The following is a 19,586-nucleotide window of genomic DNA, read 5'->3' on the forward strand; positions in this document are numbered from 1 at the left end:
AATATTGACAACATTATCTTTAAAACAAAAAATAAGACAAAAACATCGGTTACCATTTCTATTCAATGTTGTTCTAAACGACCTCACCAGTGCAGTAGCTCAAGGAAAGAAGACAGAGAGATATTACAAAGAAAGAAACAAAACTGCCCTAAAATAATTTATATATGTATATTTTTATATAGCTCGCAAAATAATTTATATATAAATTATTACAATTAATAGTTTATTACAGTTAATAGCTTAAACTGGGCATGGTAGCTCACATCTGTAATCCCAGCACATTGAGAGGCAGAGGCAAGAGGACTGCCTAAGCCCAGGGCTTCAAGACCAGCTAGAGCAACTTGATGAGACTTCGTCTCTACAATAAGTAAAAAAAAAATTAGCCAGGCATGGTGGCCATATGCCTGTCGTTCCGGCTATTTGGAAGACTGAGGCAGATGGATCGTCTGAGCCTAGCAGATCGAGGCTGGGGTGGCTGTGAGTATGCCACTGCACTCTAGCATCGTCGACAGAGTGAGACTCTGACTCAAAAAAAAAAAGCTTAGAAAGGTTGCTGAATACAAATATTAATAGGAAATGTTATTTTTTTATTAGTGCAATCGGGAAGAAAATGTAATTTGAAAAAAGTGGTGACGTGCCTCCAAAAGAAAATGCCAAAATATGTATAGAGAAAATTTAAACACTAGCGAAGACCTAAATAAATAATGCTACAGACATATCCCCGGATTGGACAGCTCTATTTAAAAGTATCTATTTAAGATACTTAATGATATATTTAATATCATTTTTTCCAAATTGTTCTATAGACTCAATAATTTTTCAATCAAAGTTTCGACTGGAATTTTTGTAGAACCAAACAAGATAATTAATTTAAACTGAAAGGGCAAAGGGCCAAGAATAACCAAGAAAAAACAGAAAATGTAAATGAAGTCTCATTATAAAGCTGTGATCATAAAAACAGTGCAGCATTAGAGAGACAAACAGACATAAAGTCCAGAAATAGACCCACACACATAACACCAATGATTATGACAGAGCTGGTATTGCAATGTCAGACTAAACAACAGAGACAAATTCTCCAAAAGAAACCAACATTTATGTATGAATAGAGCATCGCAATGGGAATACACATGCCAGAGTAAACTACATGCATATTCAGGAAGGTAAAGGAACTCAAAGGTTTTTAAAGGAAAAATGAGGAGAATTACAAAATTGTTTTGAGATAATTATCCTTGGCTACAAGGATCAATAACAAGGATGACACCATTATGAGGTTGGACAGGCAGTTATAGGACAGATGTCCTGACAGTATTTTTTGTGTACGACTTTGATGGCCTTTGTGCAAGGCTGTGATTTTTGCAGGATCTTTGTGATAGTTTTACTGTCAGGCATATGTGTGATATGACCTTTTCCCAGTTCAGAGGTTTTTTGTGTTTTGGGGGTTTTTTTGAGTTGGAATCTCACTCTGTCACCCAGACTGGAGTGCAGTGGCATGCTCATGGCCACCACCCCAGCGTCAACCTGCTGGACTCCGACGATCCTTCTGCCTCCCGCCTTCCAAGCGGCTGGAACTACAGAGGTACACCACAAACTAGGCTAATTTTTCTTGGTCTCGAACACCTGGGCTCAGGCAATCCTCTCACCTCTACCTCCCAAAGTGCTGGGATTACAGGCATAAGCCACCATGCTTGGCCTGTCAGAGGTTTTTTTAACACAAGTGACTCCATTTTAAAACTGACAAGTTTCACAGGAACTAGGTAGAGAAAGGACAGACTATTTAACAAATAGGATGACACACTTGGTAATCCACATTTTTTATTGCAATTATGTCTCTAACTCATACCACTCAAAAAAACATTAATTTTAGGTCTATTAAAAGAGTAAAAGGGAAGGCAAAATTATAAACATTTTAGAAGACAGTGTAGGAGAATATATTTTTGATTTCAGATTAGAGTCGAGTAAAAAGACAAACTAGGTACTGAAAGAAGATATCTGCAACACACATAATCAACAAAAGATTAGTATTGTCTACATCATGTAAAAAGCTCTTGCACATTAGAAAAAAAAATTGCAGAAAATACAGAGATTATATACAAATAAAAGAAGCTGGGTACAGTGGCTCACGTCTGTAATCCCAGCACTTTGGGAAGTCAAGGCAAAAGGACTGCCTGAGCCCAGGAGTTCGAGATCAGCCTGTGTAGCATAGCAAGACCTCATCTTTATTAAAATCAAAAAATTACCCAGGTATAGCAGCGTGGGCCTGTAGTCCCAGCTACTTGAGAGGCTGAGGCGGGGGAATAGGCTAAGCCCAGAAGGTCGAGACTGTGGTGACCTAGGATCATGCCACTGCCCTCCAGCCTGGATGACAGAGTGAGACCTCTGACTCAAAATTAAACTAAAATAAAACATTTCTGGTAATACCATACTGGACTTAAACTAGATGGTGCATACATGGCTGTTCATTGTATCATCCTTCTTTTAAACTATATATTTCTTATTATATGTGGAAGATTCCAAAATTTTAAGAACATAAATAGTTTGTTCAGTCACATCAATGTGTTGAGAAGCTCTCTCCCTACCCTAACTGGATTTGCCTTCTTTCCCTCTTTACAGTCCTGAGTACCCAGAGACACTCGCTTCTCTGCTGAATGGTTCAGGTCTCCCGTGGTAGTGTTTAGTCATGCCTGGTTGCCTCAGTCCCAGTCAGCACCCCAGCCCTTACCTGGGTGAAAGTGCATAGATTCCAACTTGTCATCGACAGATATGTCTTCTACTTTGAGTTCACATTCCTCTGCCAGGCGGGTAGTCTGGCCTTAACTGTGTCTGGCTTTCTGTCTGGTGTCTCCTTTCTCTGACTGACAGTTGTTCACTGTGGCTTTCAGGATATCTTCATCTGTGCTGCATAGAACAGCAGGAGCTCAAACTGGCAGGGCATGATGGTGCTGAGGACTACCCCTGACATCCACTCCCCTCACTGCCCTGGTGCAGAGGAACCTACTGCTTGTCTCTGAGGTTTCCTTCCACCTGCTGCCATCATCAGGTATGGTACATGGTTGACATTCAAGAATCCCCAGAAACCAGTGAGGCAACTTACGTAATAGTTGTATACGTTTTCATCATGTAGAGAGACACATTGACTGACTGTACAGATTTATGCCATTTTATTTATTTATTTATTTATTTGAGTTGGAGTCTCACTCTGTCGCCCGGACTGGAGTACAGTGGCTGCTCCCGGCCACCGCAGCCTCGACCTGCTGGGCTCCGGCGATCCTTACACCTCAGCCTTCCAAGCAGCCAGAATTACAGGCATGTGCTACCACGCCCGGCTGATTTTTTGATTTATTGTAGAGATGAGGTCTCGCTGCCCAGGCGGGTCTCGAACCCGCAGGCTCAGGCAATCCACTCACCTCAGCCTCCCAAAGGTGCGGGATTACAGGTTGAGCCACAGAGCCAGGCGATTTATGCCATTTTAAACCTGACATATCCTTTGGAACTTTTGAGTCTTTTTAAAATTTGAACCTACAATGCAAATAATCATTTTCATCTACTTTCTGGAAACAAAGCCCTGTTTCATGAATGCACTTTTGTTAAGTGCATCTATACATTGCAGAAAAGCAAATTAAGCAAAACTTCTCATAAGATAAACTAATACCTCTCTGAAGACAAAACTGAAAATAATTAAAAATGGTTAAACATAAAATAATTTGTATAATCATTTCATTAGATCCATATCTATAATAGAAAAATATATCTTTAAAATAAGATCTATTATTCGGGAAAACTTTTCTTTCTCCTCCACAATTATAAAAATTATAAAGAAAAAAAAGGATAGGTCAGAGTAAAATGAGTTGCGATGTCTCTGAGATTTTATTTGTACAGCAGAAAATAACTGCAGTACTTTTATCCTAGGATTTAACATAGGTAGAAATATATATACTTCAATTGTTTCTACAGAAACTTGCCTAAATTTAAAAGAATGATTAAAATAAGCAAATATAAGATATTTAAAATTATATTTTTGGGCAGGCATGGTGACTCACACCTGTAATCCCAGAGCACTTTGGGAGGCAAAAGTAGAAGGATCACTTGAGCCCAGGAGTCCGAGACCAGCGTGGGCAACATAGTGAGACCTTTCTTATCTCTGCAAAAAAATACAAAACATAGCCAGGCATGGTGGCATGTGCCAATAGTCCCAGTCACTAGGGGGACTGAGGCAGGAGAATCACTTGAACCCAGGAGAAAAAGGCTGTAGTGAGTTATGATCATGCCACTGCACTTTAGCCTAGGAGATAGAGTGAGATCTTGTCTCTAAAAAAAATTTTGATAAAAAATAGAATAAAATAAAAATTCTACTTGTCCTGGAAAAGTACTAGAAGAAAACATGAGATTATCCCTTTGACAATCTTCAAGTGCAAAAAACTTTTCTAAACAAGATTCAGAATGCAGGAAACATAAAGAGAAACAATTAATAAATATGTCTATACAAAAACTTGTAAAGTTTTGCATTGTTAAAAAAAATTCCTTTTAAAAGTCAACAGACACATAAGAAATATGGGAAAATATTTGCAACATCTATGTAGTCAAACAGATACTTTCCTTCATATGTAAAGACTCACAAACCAGTAAACAACACCATTAACTCAATAGAAAAATGGCAAATAATAAGTGCTGACAAGTCATAGAAATAAGACAGAAAACTTATAAGCATAGTTTGAAAACATGTTCGGCTTTACTCAGAGAAAGAAATCTAAATCAAAGAAATGAGAATTCATGTTTCATCTAATACATGGGCAAAGATACAAAAATATGCTAGGCACAGTGTTGTCCAAGTCACAGGGAACTAGCCACTCTCAAACTTGACTGATAGAAGTATAAGTTGGTACAACTGCAACAGAGGGCCATTTGCTGATATCTATCAAAATGTGAGATGTAGCCAGGCATGGTGGCTCACACCTGTAATCCCAGCATTTTGGGAGGTCAAGGCAGGAGGATTGCTTGAGGCCAGGAGTTCAAGACTAGCCTGGGCACCATAGTGAGACCTTGTTTCTACAGTTTAAAAATTGAAAAAAATAATGAGATGCATATGTACTTTAACACCATATATATTCTAGATATTTATCCTACACATACATACACTAATATTGGATACAAAGATATGTATGTACAAAGACAATTCCTGCCTCATTGCTTGTAATGGTCAGAGTCTGAAAACAACTTGAATGTCTTCATTAAAGGACTAAGCCAAAAAATTATGTTACATACAATGGAACATTTACAGCCATTAAAATAAAAGTTAAGTGCTATGCTATGATCTCTGAGATGTGGTTATTAAGTGAAAAAAAAAACAAAGTGTATATATAACACTTTCCCAATTTTTAAGTGATATTTCGTTGTAAATCTACATAGAATGTTTCTAGAAAGCCAAACAAGAAATTGCCAGCATTGACTGAGCGTAGGACTATCTACAGATTTGCAAGAGCCATTGCAAAATGAAAATATGGGGCCCTTCGTTCAAAAATTGTTAACAATGTCAAGGCAGCAGCAGAAGAATTTTGAACAAAGAACAGACCCCTCCTGTGCATGGGGTCCTATGTGGTGTCCCAACCTGGCTCAGGGAAAGGTAGCTAAAGGGACAGCGGGTAGAAATGGGTGAGGAACAATTTTCACTGAGAACATTTTGAATCATTTTTTTCAGAGAGTGCATGTATTCATTATTCAACTATTAAAAGAAACAATGTATAAAAAATAAAAGCAAAATGTGACACCACCACTCCCCTCCGTCACACCCCCCCCCAAAAAAAACCCATTATCCCTTTTCTCATTCAACAAGAGCAGCAATTCTTAGAAACAGGAGAGGTAGAGGAAGGAGGGGAGGGTGTAGGGAAGGCAGGAGCTGGAGCAGTAGGAGGAAGGGCTTTTCCTCGCAGAGGAAGTCCTGTCTATACTCTGGGAAGTCTGAGGTTAAATCCACAGAAGAGTTGAATTGGACCATATGTTCCTCTAAATATGTGTTACCACATTAAGATTGTTTGAAAATACTCCCACTGATTCACAGGACTTTTAGCGAAATCTCTGAAGAATGTTAACACAGCCATGAAAATTTGTACAGCCAGTATCCCCCCCACAAATCCGTGTCCATCTGGAGCCTCAGAAAGTGACCTTACTGGGTGGGATCAGCAGACACTGGTCACTACTAGGGGAGAAGGGCGGGAAGGCACACAGCAACTCACTGGGTACCTGGTCCACTATCAGGGGGAGAAAGGGTCAGCTAGAAGTCCAAACTTCACCTGCGTGCAACCTACTCACGCAGCAAATCCCCACTTGTACTCTAGGACTCTAAAATAAAATAAATAAGAAAGTGACCTTATTTGGAAATAGGATATTTGCAGATGCAATCGTTAAGATGGGGCCATATTGGATTAGGGTGAGCCGTACTTCAATGAGTGTTGTCCTTGTAGGAAGGCCAAGTGCAGACAGAGAGACACACAGGGAGAGAACACCATGTGAATCTGGGGCCAGAGACTGGGGCGATGCGTCTTCTTCAAGCCAAGGAGTGCCAAAGATGGCCGGCAAACTTTAGAAGCTAGGAGAAAGGCATGGAACAGATCCTTCCTCAGGGCCAACCAGCCTTGCACCAACATCTAGATTTCAAGCTTCCAGGCTCCAGAGATGTGAGAGAATACATCTCTGTTGTTTTAAGCCACCGAGTGTGTGGTACTTCGTTACAACAGCCCTAAGAAACTAATACAAGCCTCCAACAACTAAATAATTCATGCTTCAAACTGCAAACTTTTCTGCAAAAGAGCAGATCATAAATATTTTTGGCTTTGTGGGGCCTACAATCTGCTGCAACTACTCCAGTCAGCCATGGTGCGAAACCAACCACAGGCAGTACAGTACATGAATTGGTGTAGATGTGTTCCAGTAAAACTTTATTTATTAAAACAGTGGTGACTCTAAAATAAAATAAAATTAGAAAAAAAAAGTGGCGAGATTTGTCCTCCAGATTACAGTTTTGATGACAGCTGCTTCAGATTAAAAAAACATAACAATAAAGAAAATCTAAACCAAAGAACTAGCAGTTCTGAGTAGCAAGAAGGAAAGAGCTTAGCTGAGATTCCTCCACTTGGTTTGAGCAGCCAGAAGCACCACAGCACTGACAACTCCCTGTATTTCCCAGAACCCCCATTCCAAATCTGAGAAATAACCTAGATGGCTTAGATGATCCATAAATCAATTTCCAGTTCTCATGTTCTAAAGACCTTTTTAAAAAAATGATTCTTTTCAACAATTTGATTTATTAAATACAATCTGAAAACTCTGAAAAAGTGATCTTATGGTGAAAAGAGCTATTAATATATGAAATAAAATTGCCGTTATAATCAAAAGATCCAGAATAGTTTTTAAATTAGATACATTTACACAAATTTATCTTGCATCTATGGTAAGACTTGACTTCTGCAAATCAATCTTTTTTTTTTTTAATTTTAGAGACAATCTTCCTCTGTTACCCAGGCTAGAGTGCAGTGGCATGATCATAGCTCACTGCAGCCTCAAACTCCTAGCCTCAAGTGATCCTCCTACCTGAGCTTCCCAAGAACTAGGACCACAGATGCGTACCACCTGGCTAATGTTTTTCTTTTTTGTGTGTGAAGATCTTGCTATGTTGCCAGGCTGGTATCAAACTCCTGACCTCAAGCAATCCTCCTACCTTTGCCTCCCAAAATGCTAGAATTACAGTTGTGAACCACCACACCTAGCTCAAACCAATCTTTATAAAAGTGAAAACTAGCCAGGCTCAGTGGCTCAGCCTGTAATCCCGCTTCTTTGGGAGGCTGAGGAAAGTGGATTGCCTGAGCCCGCGGGTTCGAGACCTGCCTGGGCAACTTGGCGAGATCTCATCTCTACAATAAATCAAAAAATCAGCCGGGCGTGGTAGCGCGCACCTGTAGTTCCAGCTCCTTGGAAGGCTGAGGCAGAAGGATCGCTAGAGCCCAGAAGGTCGAGGCTGAGGTGGCCGGGAGCAGCCACTGCACTCCAGTCTGGGTGACAGAGGGAGACTCCAACTCAAAAAAAAAAAAAAAAAAAGTGAAAACTTACCATGTGGCTTTGTGGGGCATGTGTGTGCACACTGCAAGGTTGAATAGAATTCCTTTCTCATGAAATATGTATTTTGTTTGAACACATGACCTCAATTCTTCAAAAATAAAATAAGGAACCCAAAATTATCCCCAAAACTTCTGAATTATCATGTTATTCTTCCCATCATTTTCTAAATCTTAAATATTGATTATTCATGATGGGTCTACCATCTAGGTATTAATTGGTAGGAATAGATCATGACCTGACAGTTGTAAACAATTTCAAATACTATCTCAAAATTAATCTTCTTTATACAATTTCAGATAAACATGTACATAGAAGGGTTCCCAGTGAAACCAAACACTCACCCCACAATACTGCTCTTCGTTGAAGATCTGGGGAGGCAAAGGAATCCCATTTTGAGGTTTTTTCTCTCCAGGAACATTCTCTCTCATCCATTTCCTATTGTCTTCATCTCCAGCAATATCTAATTCCTTAAAGTCAATTTTATTAGCTTCTAAAAAGCCCACCACTTCTTGCTGTTTCTTCCTAATCTGGTCAAGAGTAGAGAAAGATAATCGTTAGGCTATTTTTGAAAAAAATTTCTGCTTACATTTACATAAGTTAAATCCTTTCTCTGCTATATGATACAATACAAATAATTGTTAAAAGTATTCTAACAACAAAAACAAGAACATCACACCTTTTCATTTTAAGGGATCGGTGAGGCTGAGCACAGTATGCCAGCACGTTGGGCAGCCAAGAAAGAAGGATCACTTGAGCCCAGGAGTTCAAGACTAGCCTGGGCAACACATGGGAGACCTCATCTGTACAAAAAAATCAAAAATTTAGCCAGGTGTGGGCCTGTAGTCCCAACTACTTGGGAGACTGAAGTAGAAGTTTCACTTGAATCCAGGAGGTCAAGGTTGCAGTGAGCCATGATTGTGCCACTGCACTCCAACCTAAGTGACAGAGTGAGACCCAAACTTGGGGAAAAAAAAGGATCAATAGAGTGACTACTTAAAATCTAAAAATTTTAATATCACCAGGCATGGTAGTTCATGCCTGTAATTTTGGTATTTGGGGAGGCCAAGGCAAAGAATCACTTGAGCCCAGGATTTCAAGACCAGCCTAGGCAACAGAGCAAGACTTCATCTCTACAAAATAAAAAATAAAAAAATTAGCCCGGCATGGCAAAGCATGCCTGTAGTCCTAGCTACTTGGGAGGCTGAGGAGAGAGGACTGCTTGAGACCAGAATTTGGAGACCGCACTGAGCAGTAATTGTGTCACTGCACTCCAGCCTGGACAACAGAGTGAGACTCTTAAAAAAAAAAAAGAAGAAGAAAGAAATTTTAATTTTAATATCATTAATGGTTAAATCATTATATAATCAATTGTTAAACTAAAGTTGGGCTTTAGAAGTCTCCATAGGAGTTCTATGTATGAACTGCAACCTAACTTAACACATAAACAAACTAAAAATCTAACTTGGAAATTTGTCTTTATAACAATAGCTGAGTCTCACTCAGCCAGTCAAGCATCCGAGCTTCAGCCAATCACAGGCAAACATCAAGTTATATCAATCTAGCTGTCTTTGTATCTCACCTCCTTTTTCTGTATGTCACTTCCTTTCCTCTGACTATAAATATAACCTGCACATGTGGTGGGCGGAACATTCTGAATTCGTTTTTGGTTTTTTTTAAATCTGGACTGCTGCCAGATTCTAGAATCACAAATAAAAGTCAGTTAAGATCTACAAAACTAGATTTGTCGTAATTTTGTCCTCTAACACAATCTAATTGGAATAGAGATGCTCTCATCTTTTATTTGTGGTCTTCAAAATACTTTTATTTTTTGCAAATCTTTAATGGTCAAAAAGTAAACAAGAATCAGTAATAGAGGAGATCTGATTGAGAAAAGAGAAAGAAGAAAAAAAGATAATTTACTATGAAATTCAAATACCAGGCATATCTATGCTAAAATGCATCTCATTCAAAGTTATGAAAATAAGAGTATGAGTCACACTGAACTAAAAGTAGCTTTAGAAATATTATAGGAAATTGAAACACCCACATGGACACTGTCAGAAGGGAAGGGCAGAAGGAAAGGCTAGAAAAAGCTAATGGATGAAACAGTAACATGGTTCAAATAACCCTTTGGGAGGCTGGGCATGATGGCTCACACCTGTAATTTCAGCACTTTGGGAGGTCAAGGTAGAAGGAATGCTTAAGCCCCGGAGTCTGAGACCAGTCTAGGCAAAAAAGTGAGATCTCATCTCTAAAAAAAATTAAAAATAAAATGATCCTTTGCTCCCACAGATTTCTCCTTTCCTATTCACACTTGACTCCTTTCTAACAGTGCAGTGCTAGCCACACTGAAGAGAAAATGGTTGAGTGCCCTTTCTCTGCCTGTGTTTTATATAATGACTGTATCTACCAATTATTCTTTCTTATCTGTGTGGCCGTTCTTGAAGTTTAGAACTTCTTCCTCATAAATAATTGCAACGTTTTTCTCTCTTCAGTCAACAAACTCACTCCCGAAAATATGTGGTGCCATCTTTTCTTTTCTTTTTTTTAATTATTATTATTTTTTTTTGAGTCAGAGTCACACTTTGTTGCCCAGGCTGCAGTGCAGTGGCACACTCATGGCCACCGCAGTCTTGACCTGCGGGCTAGGTGATCCTTCGGTCTCAGCCTTCCAAGTAGCTGGAACTACAGGCACGTGCTACCATATCCAGCTTATTTTTTAATTCATTGTAAAGACAAGGTCTCACCAAGTTGCGCAGGCTAGTCTTGAACCCCCGAGCTCAGACAATCCTCTAGCTTTGGCCTTCCAAACTGCTGGGATTACAGACTTGAGCCAGCACGCCTGTTTTTATTTTTATTTCTATAAATGCAGGGTACAATTCAGGGTTAGGTACACACGTGGTCATCATACATGTAAGGTGTGGGTACCCTTACTGATGTTATGTGCCCCACCCCCCACTGGCAGTGTCCCACTACTGCCAAACCCTTTCTTACAGTATTATGATAAATGTTCAGGGTCCACTTTTGAATGAGTACATGTGGTACTCAGATCTTTGTTTCTTTGATAAATCACTGAGTATTAGAGACTCTAATTCCATCCAGGTTGCTGCAGAGTTTATAATTTTGTTTTTCTTTATGGCTGCATAATATTCCATCATGTAAATGTACCACGTTTTCTTTATCCAATCCATTTTCAATGGGCAGCACAGTTGGTTCCATGTTTTTGCCATTGTGAATAATGCTGCAATAACCATGTATGTGCAGATACCTTTATTATAGAGTGACTTGAGTTACTCCGGGTATATTCGCAGAAGGGGGGTTCCTGGGTCATATAGAAGGTGGATTTTCAGATTTTTGAGAAATCACCACACTGTTTCCACAGAGGTTATACGAGTTTACATTCCCACCAACAGTTTAGAAGTGTTCCCCTCACATCCTCTCCAGCATCTGTTGTTTTTTGAGTTATTGACTCCTGACTGACATTAGGTAGTATCTCAGTGTTTTGTTTTGTTGTTGTTGTTGTTGTTTTGGTTTTTTTTTTAGTTGGAGTCTTACTCTGTCGCCCAGGCTGGAGTGCAGTGGCATGCTCACTGCCACTCCAGCGTCTACCTGCTGGGTTCAGGCGATCCTTCCTCCTCAGCCTTCCAAGATGCCAAACTACAGGCAAGTGCTACCTCCCCTGGCTAATTTTTTTGATTTATTGTAGAGATGAGGTCTTGTCAAGCTGCCCAGGCTGTTCTCAAACCCGTGGGCTCGGGCAATCCTCTCACCTCAGCCAACAAAGTGCTGGGATTGCAGGCTTTGAGCCACTGCACCCGGCCTCAGTGTGGTTTTAATTTGCATTTCTTTGGTGATTAGTGAGGCTGAGCATATTTTCATGTATCTGTTGGCTGCTCGAATGTCTTCTTCTGAGAAGTGTCTATTCATATCTTTTGCCCATTTTTTAATAGGGTTGTTTGTTTCTCCTTTTGGCACATTTGAGTTCCTTGTAGATCCTGGATGTCAGGATTTTGCCAGATTTATAGTTGGCAAATATTGTTTCCCATTCCATGGGCTGTCTCCCCACTATCTTGATGGTTTATTTTGCTTTGCAGAAGCTTTTCAGTTAGATGAGGTCCCACTTGTCTGTCTTGTCTTTTATGGATTTCGCTTTTGGGGAGTTGGTCAGGAATTGGTTGCCTATTCCAATTTCCATAAGAGTGTTTCCTATATTTTCTTCTAGGATTCTTACAGTCTGAGGTTTTACATTTAGGTCTTTGATCCATTTTGAGTTGATTTTTCGGTATGGTGATAGGTGGGGATCCGCCATCTTTTCTAAACACTGGGAAACAAGCTACATCAGACTCTATGGACCCCATTTTAGGAACCTCAGGAAGAAACTTCCAGCAAGTATAATCAATCAAATAATCAATCATCAGCTCTTTGTGGACTCTATTCTGCACAAGACAGTGTTGCCAACTCCTTCATATGAATAGTTTTTTGTTTGGTTTTTTTTTGGAGTTGGAGTCTCACTTTGTCACCCAAGTTAGAGTGCAGTGGCATGCTCACGGCCACCACAGCTTCAACCTGCTGGACTCAGGAGATCCTTCTGCCTCAGCCTTCCAAGTAGCTGGAACTACAGGCACACACCACTATGCCTGGTTAATTTTTGATTTATTGTAGAGATGAGGTCTCGCCAAGTTGCCCAGGCTGGTCTTGAACCCGTGGGCTCAGGAAATCCTCTCGCCTTGGCCTCCCAAAGTGCTGGGATTATAGGCATGAGTCACCACACCTGGCCTACAAATAGATTCTTAAACTGCTTACTTGGGTGAAAAAAAAATACAGGACAAATTTTTACAATATATACATAGAATACAGCAAAGATGATAAAGAAGCCAAAGTATGGTCATTTTAAAGAGTAAAATTAAAATGTAAAGTATTTTGTTTGACATAAAAATACTTGAATTTTTTTAAGTCAACCAAAAATAAAATATTGTTTCATAATGAAAACAAGCCAAATCATTAAAAATGTTTTATAAAGCACAAGGGCCCTCTGTCATTTTCACATAATTTGATTATTAGAAAGACTAGACTTTGAAGGTTCCAAACATATGCTGCACAAGGTACATGCCTGTCCCAAAACTAACACCTAGATTCAAACCATCTTTAATTAAACTCAAATCCTTTCTTAGAGATTTATATAGCAAAAAAAATTTATTTTATTCATTCTCACCAAAATAAATGACTCATGTAGTGGGTGTTTTTTGTGTGTGTTTCCTTCGAGGTTTTTTTGTTTGTTTTTCTTTTTTTTTTTTTTTTTTTTTGAGTTGGAGTCTCATTCCCTCACCCAGGCTGGAGTGCTGGCATGCTCACGGCCATCGCAGCCTTGACCTGCTGGGTTCAGGTGATTCTTCTGCCTCAGCCTTCCAAGTAGCTGGAACTATAAGCACACACTACCATGCTGGGCTGATTTTTTTGTTTTTTTCCTATTGTAGGGATGAGGTCTCGCCAAGTTGTCCAGGATGGTCTCGAACCTGTGAGCTCAGGCAGTCCTTTCACCTCAGCCTCCCAAAGGGCTGGGATTATAGGTATGAGTAATTGCACCTGGCCAGGGTGCTTCTTAATAAAAATAAAAGTAAGGCACAACTGGATGTTTATGTTTTATATAACCATATAATGTATAAAAAAATCAAGTCACCACCAAAACCAAATTATATATAAATTATATACAAATATAAGACTTATATACAATTTGGCCTTGGTGATGATTTGATTATATATAGTACATATAACATAAATTAATATTAGATAATTTTACATTTTTAATTAACAAATATATAGAGATTATATACAAAATTGTATAAATAATTATAAATTACATACACATATATATACATGCAGTCACACATTTAATTTTTTTTTTTTTTTTGATTTATTGTCGAGATGGTCTTGCCAAGTTGCCCGAGCAGGTCTCGAACCCGCGGGCTCAGGCAATCCACTCACCTCAGCCTCCCAAGGTGCAGGATTACAGGCTGAGCTACCAAGCCCGGCCTCACACATTTAATTTTTTAATTAACACCTGGGCTAAGTTCATTCGCTCAGGTCTATAATCCCAGCATTTTGGGAGGCCGAGGAGGGAGAGTCGCTTAAGCCCAGGGGTTTGAGATCAGCCTGGGCAACATAGCAAGAACTCAGCACTTAAAAAAAAAAATTTAAAAAGAATTAGCACCTGTACCATCAACGTATAAGGATAACAGGATTAAAAGTATGAGATCAATACATTAAAGGCTCTGCTAGCTACAATACAACATTTGCAGCCAGCAAGCCTCAGGCCAACAGATGCATTTCAGTTTGGGGCAAGCAAGGAAAAAAAATTATACAGAAAGGAGTGGAAAGATGAAGTTTCCCTTAAACATCTGGCATAAGGGTTCTGCAATTCCCAAGTGTCACACCTGTGAGATCCCTGAGGCAGAGTGGCATCTTTTCCCACCCAAATGACTGCCTTCTTCAGCTGTGCTGCAGTTGCCCAACCTTCTGCCCTCCACATGGAAACTACTCCAAACCCCACCACTTCATGACTGAATTGTTTTATATTACAAAATTCTATCACATCTGATGACAAGTTAAGTTTCAATTAATCACATTTTGTAGACATCTTTTCCAACTTCTCCATAATTATTTGTACTATTTTTTTTTTTTTTTGAGCTGGAGTCTCACTCTGTCACCCAGACTGGAGTGCAGTGGCACGCTCATGGTCACCACAGCCTCGGCCTGCTGGGTTTGGGCGATCCTTCCACCTCAGCCTTCCAAGTAGCTGGAACTACAGGAGTGTGCTACCACGCCCAGCTGATTTTTTGATTTATTGTAGAGATGAGGTCTCGCCAAGTTGTCCAGGCAGGTCTCGAACCCGCGGGCTCAGGCAATCCACTCACCTCGGCCTCCCAAAGTGCAGGATTACAGGCTGAGCCACTGAGCCCGGCTTATTTGTACCATTTTATAAAGTTCTTACTCCCAGCTGGGCACGGTGGCTCACGCCTATAATCCCAGCACTTCAGGAGGCCAAGATGGAAGGACTGACTGAGCCCAGGAGTGTAAGACCAGCCTGTGCAGCATAGCAAGATCTTGTCTGTAAAAAAAAAAAAAGAAAATAAAAAGAAGTCCTGGCGTGGTAGCATGCGCCTTTAGTCCCAGCTACTGAGGGGCCTGAGGCAAAAGGTTCACCTGAGCCCTGGAGATCGAGGCTGCCGTGAGCCATGATCCATGCCACTGCACTCCAGCCTGGGCAATGGAATGAGACCCTATCTCAAAAAATAAGAAATAAATAAACTAAATAAAGTTCTTACTCCTTTGGATCTTTTCAGAGATAACTCTGCTATTTCAAAGAGTAGAGATGTCTTCATTCGGAGCAGTTTTATTTTTAATTAAGTATTCAGGAGGCAGCTTCCTTAATTCTATCCAAACCCCTGTTTGCCCTTCTTCCAAAATCCTTCTCAGATACCCTCTCAGGAGCCCGAATCAGCCTGGGAGACAGCTGGCCCAGGTCCATGCTACCTCATCAACATTATTTCCATTACTATCAACCATGCCTCAGAACTTGAGGTGGGATGGGAAAAGGATTCGATTTTATTCTGCAGTTTCCAAATAGATGAAAAGCACTTCCAAAAGTCCTGACTTAATGCTTCTTCTGTAAGACAGAGAGAGATGGAGAATGGGAGGGAAGATCATGCTGACTTGTTAGACCTGAAAAGACAGGCAGCTGTATGCAGGTAGGTTAAGTTTGGATGCAGAGCATTGTGTTCAGTGCTATGATGGGGGATCCAAAAAACCCTGGAATATGTTTATAAAAAATTGTGTATCTGTTCTTACATGTTTAAATTTCAGTCACCTTGAAAGCACTCTCCATTTGATGCAATACACCTATCGAAATGCTTTTTCGTCCGGCACAGTGGCTCACACCTGTAATCCCAGCACTTTAGGAGGTGGAGGTGAGAGGATTGCCTGAGTCTGTGGGTTCAAGACCAGCCTGGGCAATGTGGCAAGATCTCGTCTCTAAAATAAATCAAAAAATTAGCTGGGCATGGTGGTGCATACCTATGGTTCCAGCTACTTGGAAAGCTGGAAGTGGAAGAATCGTTTGAGCCCAACAGGTCGAGGCTGCAGTGGCCGTGAGTGTGCCACTGCACTCCAGCCTGGGCCACAGAGTAAGACTCCTACTATAAAAAATATAAAAATATAAAAAGGATGCTTTTTCCACTGCTCAGAACAGTTTTTGAACTCATCGATGTTGATGCCTTTTAGTGCTTCTGTCGTTTTGTTTCACCTCTTCCACATTGACAAAACATTTCCCTTTGAGTACTTTTTTAATCCAGGGAAACAAAAAAGAAGTCACTCGGGAAGATTGGGTGAATAGGGAGGGTGGGGCATGGGGGTCATGATGTTTTAACTGCTGAATACTTAGTACAGTGTGGGCAGGTGCACTTATAAATCACCCATCGTGAAATGGGCAAATATGTTGAAAGAATCTCTGAAAAAAATAATTCACTGAAGCTGAATGCAGCCTCTTACAACAATGCTAGCCGGTACACTGATGGCATGGGTTACTAGAACACTTACCTAGAACCCTTACCCTCCAAAAAACAATGCCACGTTTCTTTGGGTCCCCCTCATATTTCTCAGCCATCACTCAAAAAAAGAAGAAAAAGAAAAAGAAACACAAAATCTATTTGCCTCCTGTGCTCCCGACACCAGTCCTCATCAAGTTATCTGGGTCACTTGAGTTCTGCCTAGGCTGGGAGCCTACAGAGAAGGGTGTTCAGGTGAACAGAGGGGTCTTAGAAAATGGAAGAGGGAAATAGGTGTGTGCGCCCACCTGGCCAGTCTGCCATCCTTGCCACACCTCAATGCCCTGACTCCAGCATGGGGACTCTCTCCCTCAAAGTCCTCACCCTTAGTGGTTCCCTGATCAGTAAGCCCCTCTGGGCCTGAAAAATGTAGCTCTTCTCCATATGGCCTGCTGGGTTGATCTCCAGGGACACAGCATCAGCTTTCAGAAGACTCCTCTCCTTTATGGCCTGGGGCAGAGATGTGCACAGAACCCCAACAGTTCTCATCACAGATATACTCCCTCTCTCCACTTCTTCCCCTTTCCCCGTCTCCATCCTCTAGGTTGTCACAGCCCATGGCAGACCCCCAAGGCTGCACCTGGGTAGTGGTTCTGCAGGATCTAGGGGTACTTGTGGTCTGTGTCATTATTTGGAGCCCTAGAGCCTCAGCAGAGATTCAGAGAACTCTGTTTTCCTATCCTACTACACTCACTTATTAGAAAGTGTTATTCCCTTTCCTGAAGTAACCAGCCTCTGGTAGCTACTGTAACATGTTGGAGTGATCTGACAGCAGCGCCTCTTGTGACACTCACTTGGCAAGTCCTATTCATTGTCTTATGACCTCCAATGGAGGCCGCTCTACTATAGTAAAAAGCACACCAGATTTGAGCCAGAGACTACCTGTGTTTCCATCCTAGCACAGAAGGTTGCTATCTGAGCAAGGGCTCTGATTGTCTATTTTCTCATCTGTGAAATGGATGTAACGACACCTTCCTCGGCCAGGTGCAGTGGCTCATGCCTATAATCCCAACACTTTGGGAGGCCAAAGCGGGTGGATTCAAGACCAGCCTGGGCAACATAGCAAAACTCCATCTCTAAATAAATAAATAATTCGTTGACTTAAAAATTAGGTGGGTGTGGTGGCAGTCTCCTGTCATCCCAGCTACTTGGGATGCTGAGGTGGAAGAATCACCTGAGTCTAGAAGGCTGCCATAAGCTGTAATCATCGTGATCATGCCACTGCACTCCAGCCTGAGCAATAGCATGAGAACCCAACTCAAAAAACAATAACAGTTCCTTCCTCACGGGGTTTTGGTGGGAACTGAGGAAGATGATGCATGGAGAAGCATTTCATACCATAAGTTGAGAACCTACACTGTCAGACCACAGCGCACCATTATCCCATTGCATCATCATGCTAGCTGTCCAGGTAGGTATTCTAACCACTATTTTAAAATAACAATGCTGAGCCACCAATAAATTAATGAATATTCCAAAATTTACACCCACATCAATCTAATTCAAGAGGCATGCTTTCCTCACCATATTTACACTGTCAATCAAGATGGAGAAAACTGAGAAACTCAGAAACCACCATGAGGGTATGTCCTTAAAGACCATAGTTCCAGGGGATATGCATCTTGCAGACAGCAGGAACTGTCCTCACTCCCTTTGTCCCCCAGCCCCACTGCGGCAATGGAAGAGAAGAGGGTAGTCCGAGAAGTCACATGCCTTCTCCTGCTCCCCAGAGTCTCTTAACCCAAACCCCTCCAGAATGTGGTCAAATGTGTCACAACTCCTTAGAGTAAAACAGAGATAGAATACACAGCTGCCAGTATTTAATTTCTCATAAAGAGATTACAATTTTTTTTCCTTTTTCATCTAGTTCATTCATCCAACAGAAGTCAAAATGCCTTTGCTGACTAGGTGTCAGGAAAGAATTCATTTTTACAATATATAAACTGAAGAAATAAGTAGGAAAGGATTTGCAGACTGACCGCCACACACACAGCATTAGCACAAGAAGCTGCTCCGGAATTGTTCCTACCAAGACGCTTTTGGGTGAACTGTCCCCACCCATGAAAAGTCATTAGCACTGACACCGTGAAGATAACCAATTCTCACTACTGAGGATAAAACAAATTTTTCCATGTATGTGGTTTTGGCCAATGCTTCTGATACACAGTGATAATAATAGACCCAGATCTACTGATAATTATAGTAACTAATAATCACAACAATTGTGATACTAATTAATATTAATTAACAGTAACTAATAATTATTACAATTATAGTAGCAAAGAATATTAATGGACAGTAACCAGTAAGCATAACATTAACTATTAACTATAATATTTCTTGAGTGCTAATAATTAAACACCTGACACCATGCTGGGCACCTGGGCATGTTATTTCATAAGTCCTCGTGACAACGCTATGAGGTGGGTACTATTCTTATCTTCATTTTACAGACAAGGAAATTGAGGTTCAACAAGGGGAAATACCTTTCTCAAGGTCACACAGTTGCAAGCGGCACTGAAACATTTGCTTAGGGAACCAGAATTAACTTGGCGTTTCCAAGATCCTGGAATGAATGGCCATTCCTGGGCTAACTAAATTATGCTCCCAAACGTCAGTAATGTAGAATGGCAAAAAAACCTAAGAAACCCATGAACATAGTCATTGTTACCCAAAGAACAGGTAGGACCACATGGACCAGGTCTAGAATATACACAGGTAAGTGGCAGAAGTTTTCAGCAGTGAGCGCCAACAACATATTTAAAGTCCACCAAAGCCATTTTCCTCAAAAAGTTATTTTTATGTAAATAATCAAAAAGTTTACTCCCTATACATCAACTAAAATTTTCTGTGGTCACCAAGAGCTACAAAAGATTT

At 40.6% G+C, this 19,586-nt stretch overlaps 1 protein-coding gene across 1 annotated transcript in view; it reads right to left on the bottom strand.

The window, feature by feature from the left end:
* LOC103269417 (tail-anchored protein insertion receptor WRB) overlaps positions 1–19,586 on the bottom strand; it is a 156,375-nt gene that overhangs the window by 52,822 nt on the left and 83,967 nt on the right. Inside the window, exon 4 of the mRNA XM_021717067.1 lies at positions 8,451–8,636. Within this exon, the coding sequence (XP_021572742.1) occupies positions 8,451–8,636 (186 nt within the window). The remainder of the gene's footprint in view (positions 1–8,450; positions 8,637–19,586) is intronic.

Source organism: Carlito syrichta, unplaced genomic scaffold (genome assembly GCF_000164805.1).
Source record: "Carlito syrichta isolate Samal-C Ts95f unplaced genomic scaffold, Tarsius_syrichta-2.0.1 Scaffold309259, whole genome shotgun sequence".
Lineage (NCBI taxonomy): Eukaryota > Metazoa > Chordata > Mammalia > Primates > Tarsiidae > Carlito > Carlito syrichta.